General features: G+C 35.0%; 1 protein-coding gene across 4 annotated transcripts; it reads right to left on the minus strand.

Moving 5' to 3' along the window:
• Positions 1 to 2,624: 2,624 nt before the first annotated feature.
• Positions 2,625 to 7,438, minus strand: LOC121741951 (telomere repeat-binding protein 4-like). Of its 4 annotated transcripts, none has more exons than XR_006037950.1 (10): positions 6,132 to 6,280; positions 5,277 to 6,057; positions 4,935 to 5,141; positions 4,817 to 4,855; positions 4,617 to 4,696; positions 4,271 to 4,512; positions 3,732 to 4,055; positions 3,562 to 3,625; positions 3,004 to 3,242; positions 2,625 to 2,885 (listed from the first exon to the last, which is right to left on the minus strand). XR_006037950.1 is itself a non-coding variant. In XM_042134938.1 (10 exons), exons 2-10 carry the CDS (start codon positions 6,210 to 6,212, stop codon positions 3,054 to 3,056), a joined length of 2,007 nt encoding a protein of 668 aa, XP_041990872.1. In that variant the 5' UTR covers positions 6,213 to 6,280; positions 7,313 to 7,438; the 3' UTR covers positions 2,625 to 3,053. The 4 variants fall into 4 exon arrangements, 3 of the variants coding, with proteins under 3 accessions (XP_041990872.1, XP_041990871.1, XP_041990873.1); XM_042134938.1 differs by adding an exon at positions 7,313 to 7,438 and having other exon boundaries at positions 2,625 to 3,242; XM_042134937.1 differs by adding an exon at positions 7,185 to 7,295 and having other exon boundaries at positions 2,625 to 3,242.
• Between the last annotated feature and the right edge of the window lie 212 nt (positions 7,439 to 7,650).

Genomic DNA, 7,650 nt, shown 5'->3' on the forward strand with positions numbered 1-7,650 from the left:
GGTGAGTATTTTTTTAATAATCGATTTGTTAAGACATTTTATTTAAACGGTAATACAAATTTTGAAATAATTTAGACCAGTTTGTCCCAAAAATTAATGGTCACACACTAGATTTGCACCTAAAAAATATAACATATAAAATATAAAAAAATGAAACGATTGTATGAATAAATTACTCTCTCCCATTAAAAATGAAACGTTTCCTAAAATAAAAACACTACCTTTCATTTCTATTACTTTATTATCTCTTTATTAACTTATAAAACAACATTATATAAAATCTCATGCCGAAAAATAAATACTTTCATTTCTAAGAGAACAGTGTATAATATTAACTCCTATATAATACTCCCTAATTGTTATATAATACTAAGTACTATATTGCATTATGTTATACTTAGAAATTGAATACTACTACTAATATTTTAAGGAATAGATTAAGTGATATAAAAGGGTCTCAAAAGAATAATTGGAGTGAGATGGCATAGCCACTCATATGTATGAATCACGTGCCGCAACGTGCTCCTCTACCTCACCGCCGAACTCCATCGCATCTACTTACAGGATATACCAACTAATCACAGCTAATCTTCTTAATCACAACATTAAATAAATATCAATTGTATTTACATATTATTTCTTGTTTGTTGTTATTCTTCCTCGGATTGGAGTTCAATTGGAACTTTTCTTTGTATCAAAGGAATAAAGAGTTTTTAAGAAATGAGAATATTTTTCTTCGGAGGAGGTAGTATTTGAACAAGTTTCATACTATATTTTATTAGCATTTCTGTTAATCTGGTCATTAATTATGAAATGAAAGATCACGATATAAAAAGTACTGAGATTGGATTCTATATAAAAAGGGATTATCTGCCTATGCTACCTTTTCATTAGTTTGGTAACGTGCATACTTTTCATATTGTTAGATTACTTTGGTATACCATAATCAATGTTTAGGCCATTAGGATTAGGGTAAAATATAATCTAAAGTTTAATTATTTGGTGTCTTTTTAGTCGAATGTGCAATAATTACAAATTTTTTTGCTTGTATTTGTTGTGAGTATTTAATGTTAAAATTTCACTAAAATTAAATGTCTTTTGACCGTTAATAAATTACATTTGTAATTATTATAAATTGAGCTAAAGATTCAATTTGAGAACAAAATCGAGGCTACTTTTTTAGAAGTAGGGTGAACTTCACACAACAAATATATTTATTTGTTCACATAGTAATAAAGAAATTTCTATTATTTAATCACATTACAAGATGAATATATTTGAGTTAAATTGTTTGTTAAACATTAATGTTAGATTCTTAATATGGAAAAAAAATTAATTTAAATGAATTCGCACACTTCTTTAGATCCATATGGCGCTTCGAGAGAGAATTTAAGTTATACTTCCTCCGTTCGCTATTAAATGTCACACTATTCCTATTTTGACTGTCCGGCAATAAATATCTCATTGCACTTTTACTTTTCTTGGTAGGTGGATCTTACATTCCATTAACTCAATCCACTCACATTTTATTATAAAATCAATATATAAAAGTAGGTCTCACATTCAGTATACTAACTTTTTCTACTCACTTTACTTATAAAGTCAAACAATTTTTTAAAACTCGTGACGATCAAATGTGAGACATTTAATTATGGATGAAGGGAGTATACTGTTATAAAAATACTAAATTTATTACTTTATACTCTTTCTATCCTTTAAAATTAGACCACATTGTCATTTTGGAATATCCCTTAAAAAAAATAGAACAATTTTATATAAAGAGACTTTTTTTATCTCTAATTAATTGGATCACATTCTCCATTAACGATACTTCAATCACTTTTTTTTCCATCTCTCTTTTACTTTGTTATTTATGCTTTAAAACTCACATCATTTTAAATGTTATCTACTCACTCCGTCCCCCAAATTTTATCACAGTTTGATCGGGCACGGATTTTAACAAATATAATGGAAAGTGGGTTGAAAAAGTTGGTAGGATGTGGGTCCTACTTTTAAAGTATTAGTTTTATAATAAAATGTGAGTGAGAATAAGTTAGTGGAATGTGGGGTCCACTACCGAAAATGGTAAAAAGTAAAATGTGACAAATTTTGTAGGACGAACGAAAATGTGAAAATGTGACAAAATTTCAGGGAAGAGAGGTGTATTTATTAGGGATGAAGGGAGTATATAGTAAAATTACTAATCTCTCTCCGTCCCATTGAAGATGACTCACTTTTCTTTTTTAGTTTGTCCCAGTCAAGATGACTTCTTACTAAAAATGAAAACATTTTTATTCCCCTCCACTTAACACACAAAATAAGGCTATCTAAAATTCCATGCCGCCCAAGGAAGGGATCATCTTCCTTGGGACGAATGGAGTAAAATATTCTTCAATTATTTCCAAATTATGGATTCGACACGAGCTTTAATGTAAAATTGATTAAGCAAAAGAGAGGGGGAGAGAAAAAGTAATTAAAATAATATTAGTCGAGAATGAGTCTCACCTTAGTAGAAAGAAAAGACTTTCCAAAATAAAAAAAAAAGTGTATATTCTTATGGGACGAACTAAAAAGGAAAGAATGGTTATTCTTGTGGGAGTAAGTAATAAAAATAGTCAAAGCTCTAAATTCTAATACTTATGTTTGATGCATTTAAAGTATTCGTCAATAACGCTAAAGAGAAAAAACCAGTTTATTCCACAAGTCATGTACAAAAGATAAACATCAGTCTATCCAAAGTAATCCAAACAAATCCAAGCCCCTTGGCCTAGCGGTAAAGGGTGCTGGATACCGGGTCTATCCTGGAGGTCTCGAGTTCGAACCCTGGGTAGAGTAATTTGTCTTTCCTCCTTGTTATATGAGTTGATTTGATTGGTAATTTCCTCCTATATATATGATATAAAATATATGAAGTTAATTTAAAAGTAAAAAAAGTAATCCTAACAACAACAAATCAGTGAGTGAGAGATTGCTAGAAAACCAAGAATAATTAAAACACACCACCTTTTTTACACCTCCAATGTATAATTTTCTACTCTTTACACCTCGAATAACTAGGGAGTTATGACGGGATCCAGAGATCTAAGGGGTTCAGCCCCAGGCTGTTTCCCTTGTTTCGACTGATGCAGGGACCAATACGAGTGCGCAGCTAAGACGCGATCCAACAGATCCTGTGGCACCGGCTCTCCTCTTCTTTGATGAGGAGATATACCAGCTGTGTGAACTAAAGTCTTCCATTTATCCTGTATAAACAACATAACCCAAATCACATGGATGTGTAAAGCTAGTTTTTTTTTTAATTAACAAATCCTGTTGGATCTAAGTCTATCCACACATCCCATGTGAAAGATTCCTTGCCCGTTAATGTTGATATTAAATCATGAGATTCAGTTGGTTATATTATAAGCCTACAAGTCTGTCTTATGCAGATCATATAAAAATTAGGACATCATAACAGACAGAAGAAGAAAACAGGGAGAGGGAGAGGGAGAGAGAGAGAGAGAAAGACTCAAACCCAAACAGCATGCCAAGACCAATAATAAAACAATATAAGTAATATACCTTTAAGTCGACATACGTTCGGTGATCTGCATGCTCGAAAGCACCCATTTTTATATCACGCCACCTGCATAAGCAAAAGGTTTGTTAGAAACAAATTCACGGGATGGAAAAGAAGTAAATCTTGACGAACTACATTTGTATTGAGCCAAGTTTGTTTACTGCACTCTTACCTTCCTGTCCCAAGTCTTTCAACAGCTTCAACAAGCGCCTCAACTTCATCTACAGAAAATGGTCTCCTAGCTCTGCGCTGCGACAGTTCATTCATTTTAGGTTTGGGGTTTGCTGGGATTACTGCAAGTGACTCCGAGTTCATTGGAGAAACTGGAACTAATGCCTTGGAATCACGAACTGTTCCATTTACTGCCTCATTCGTAGGAGTCTGTAGGCCAGACATAAAGACACTGGTAACCACATCATCATCAACTTTACCTACGAAATGGGGATCTACTGAGGCATTTGAAATCCCTGAATTAACAATCGGAGTGGCAGGAGATCTGGAGAAGATGATAAACAAGAAGCAGATGAAGTTGTTATGGAATTAAGAGATAAAACAATAACTTCAGCTCTCAATCTAAGGAGTTCAGTGATTTCATTGACGTGTCAACTAAAAGATAATGAAGAAAACAAGTTTAGGGAAGGAATACCATCACCACCAAAACTAGAGAGAAAACAAAGATAAAAAGGAGAAAAGCTAAAGAAATAATCATACCTCAGTAATTCCTGATCTGCATCACATTGCAATATTGTAGTATGTTTTTTCGTTGTCTTGGTAGAGCAAATATTTGTAAAACTCGGCTCCAATGTAAAACCCAGTGTGTCAAGATCACCTCTCTGAGAAATACCAGCCTGCTGCAAAGTTCTGTTGTCGTCTCGAACTTTCTTCCCTTGAAGCACTACCCCAACTCGTACTCCACTTCCAAGAATAGCAGTAACTGCCTCCATCACAGTTCTCTAAAAAAATGTAGGATAACAGATAACTTAATATTTTTTTGAATAAATGTACCCAGCAAAGGGAGTTACAGGAGTATCATATCAGGAAAGTGACAGACACAAACCTTCAGAGAACCAACACTTGCAGTTTCAGGGAGCTCGATGTAAAGTTCTGGAACCTTAAAGGACTTAATGCTGAACTTCACTGAAAGAAGAGATGCCAAAAGTGTAAGATCTTCTTATCTCAACAAAGAGAGATAAAAGACTGAAATTGAGTGTTACAGAAGGAGAGGAATTAGGATAATTCTAATAACAGAAGAGATGCCTTTTTTGTGGCCTTTCACTGTAGGAGATGCACTACTCACTGCAAGATATAGCAATACTTATTTAGATATATATAACACCAACAGACATATTTTCAAATAATAAGCATGATAGAGGACCTCTTTCCAACATGATGCCCGAGTTACATTTATCCTTGCACATCCCCTTCTCAGATGAGTTAGAGATGCTATTACTACTGGCCTCCTGATCATGTGAAACTATGCCTCTGTGATCAAACAGTTTCCTTTTCTTAATGGATGCTTGTAGACATCTCTCGTGGGTGTAAATTCTCTTCCTATGTTGGTAAAATGACTTCACTCCATCCCCTGAAAAACCGAAGAGCATACAGAAAGGAATACAGTTAGTTGGATAAGGAGAATTATATGCTTGTGCAGACTAGATTACTGAATGTAGAAAAGTTGAGCAAATCAAAATCAGATAAGCAAGAAACCACCACTTACTAGAGTTATAGAGTTCACAACTCCTTAGCTTTGGAGCCATCTTCCTGTACTTGGATGTCAGCATCTTCCTTATTCTTCGGTGACTAGTGTGCGGCTGTGGCCTTAATGGCCTAAACTTGGTGCTAAGTTTATTGCACCCGAAATAATTATCGTCATCATCTCTAATTCCTAATTTTACAGTATTCCACTGCTTTTGCAGTGGAGTATGAGGAATGGGGTCCCTGTACAAGGGCAACTGTACACTATTATCTGACTTAATTAGCATATTACTATTCACACGTTCTCCAACATGATCCTTTCCATTCAAAGTGTTAATGTTATCCTCCGAATGCATGCCTTGCTGACCCTCTGCTCTAAGATTGATATTACTACCAACAAAGACAGAGCCGCCAACTTCACAGTTGGTATTTCCATCTGCATCACAGTCTAGTTTTTTCAGGACATCAGGACTTCCAAACACAGAAATATTTTCCAAGACGGAATCATTATCTATTTGTGGTAGTCCCTTAAATTTGGATGAGAGGTCGGGCTCCTGAACAGATGTTTCAGGCATAAAAGAACTCTCAGCACAACTTCCGAGGTCAATGCTCTCTGATTTTGGAGTTTGTTCATTTTTAGGCTGCCCCTTCACATTCTCAGTTTTTAAAGTACTGGCATGAGTTTCTACATTACTTGAAACAGAACTTTCACTCTCCTGCAACAACTTACCAGCTACAGCTGCAAGTAATTCAAAGGCACAAAGTTTATTGTCCTCGACTGAATTCTTGTGCGAGCATCTCCTCTGGGATGGCAAACAAACATCAGATGCCTGGTCACACACTGAATATTATGGAAAGCAATGGGAAACATGGTTACCCTGATTGATCTGGGAGCTTTGGGAATAATGGGGGATCGACGACCATTGAACCGATAATCCAGCCTCTTTTTCGGTACCATGTTCTAGGAAGCATGCCACTACAAGATCTCCAGTTTAAGAAATATAATGTTGCCAAATCACCTTTAACCTACAGGACATTCAACACGAATTTTTATGAATATAAAGAAACAAAAGCATGTCAAAGAGCAGCAAGGAAGCTAGAGATCCATAAGTAAAAAGACATCCAAAGTAAACCAAAAATCATAACCGTCTACAACATAGGTGATCATGTGGAATTAAAATCAATGGGAATAGAGAGCGAGGGTAATTACTGCCCCATTTCAGAAAACCTTATGAAAAAATCCATACCGCAAGACAAACAGAGCATCAACAATCCTTTACATATCAAACATACGCATAGCAGATCTAAAATAGCAAAGATCACCCAGAAGTCAGATCTAAAATGAAAACATAGTGGTGCAATGAAATGAAAAAGAGGAGACTTGCGTTTCTATTACTAACAAAAATACATAACGAGATCGTTCAACTAGAAAATAAAGAAAGTTATCCTGATCGATACAGACAAAATCTTCTGTTTCTAAACAGTTTATCTTAATTAAATGACGTCTCGTACAATTCAAATAAATATGTTTACTCAAAACGATACGACACAATTCGAACGAAAAAGAGAATTATCTCCATCCGCAGCTTTTAGGCAACTAACAATGTTAAATTCAGCATTCACCAGATCCAATTATATGTTTCCAGAGCCCGATCAGCTCCCGGACCAGACCAAATTTGATATTACAGATATAATATACGCACAATATATATAAACATCACGAAATAAAGCAGAAATGAAGAAATCAAAGCAATATAATTGTTATCCAGAATCAACTCTCGGTTCTAACGAAAACCCATTTTTCGCTTCAATCACCCAAAAAATCACACAATTCGACAAATTTGATCAGATCTCAGTGGGATCAACTTGAATTTCCATGAAATCAGACGATCAAAAGTGCAAAATAAGCAAACAAAACCCAGAAGCTTACCAGATTCCGCAATAGAATTACAAATCCAGAAGCGAAGAGGATATAAATAAAAATAAAATGCACAAAATGGCGCACCAACAACACACGCAAGAGAATAATGGAAAATAAAATACAAACCAAAAAATTACCTGACGAATAATTTGACTAAGGAGATAAGTACTGGACGTTTGTTTATATACAGTATTCGAATTTGGTAATAGAAAAGTAGAAAACGGGGAAAAAGAAAAGTGAGAGATAATTGGGTTTGGGTAAATCAGCTAGAAATAGTGCTTAAACCCCTGGCCCTGCGAGGATTTGTTTTTAGAGCATCCACAATGGTTATAGTCCAGCAATAGCCCAGCCATAGCCTAGCCACAAACTCCTCCTGCCACATCATCAATACTACAAATCCTCCTGCCACATCAGAAATAGCCCAGTCATAACCTAGTCATATCATAAATAGCCCAGCCACATCAATAGCCACATC

Source organism: Salvia splendens, chromosome 7 (genome assembly GCF_004379255.2).
Source record: "Salvia splendens isolate huo1 chromosome 7, SspV2, whole genome shotgun sequence".
NCBI lineage: Eukaryota > Viridiplantae > Streptophyta > Magnoliopsida > Lamiales > Lamiaceae > Salvia > Salvia splendens.

Bases quoted from the DNA above. Each gene is read 5' to 3' on its own strand.
- LOC121741951 (XM_042134938.1), bottom strand. From the start codon at position 6,212: ATGGTACCGAAAAAGAGGCTGGATTATCGGTTCAATGGTCGTCGATCC. The intron at 6,058-6,131 runs GTAACCATGTTT...TTGCCATCCCAG, and splicing joins AAGCTCCCAGATCAATCAGG to AGGAGATGCTCGCACAAGAA. The intron at 4,697-4,816 runs GCATCTCTTCTG...CTCTTCTTTCAG, and splicing joins AGTGAAAGGCCACAAAAAAG to TGAAGTTCAGCATTAAGTCC.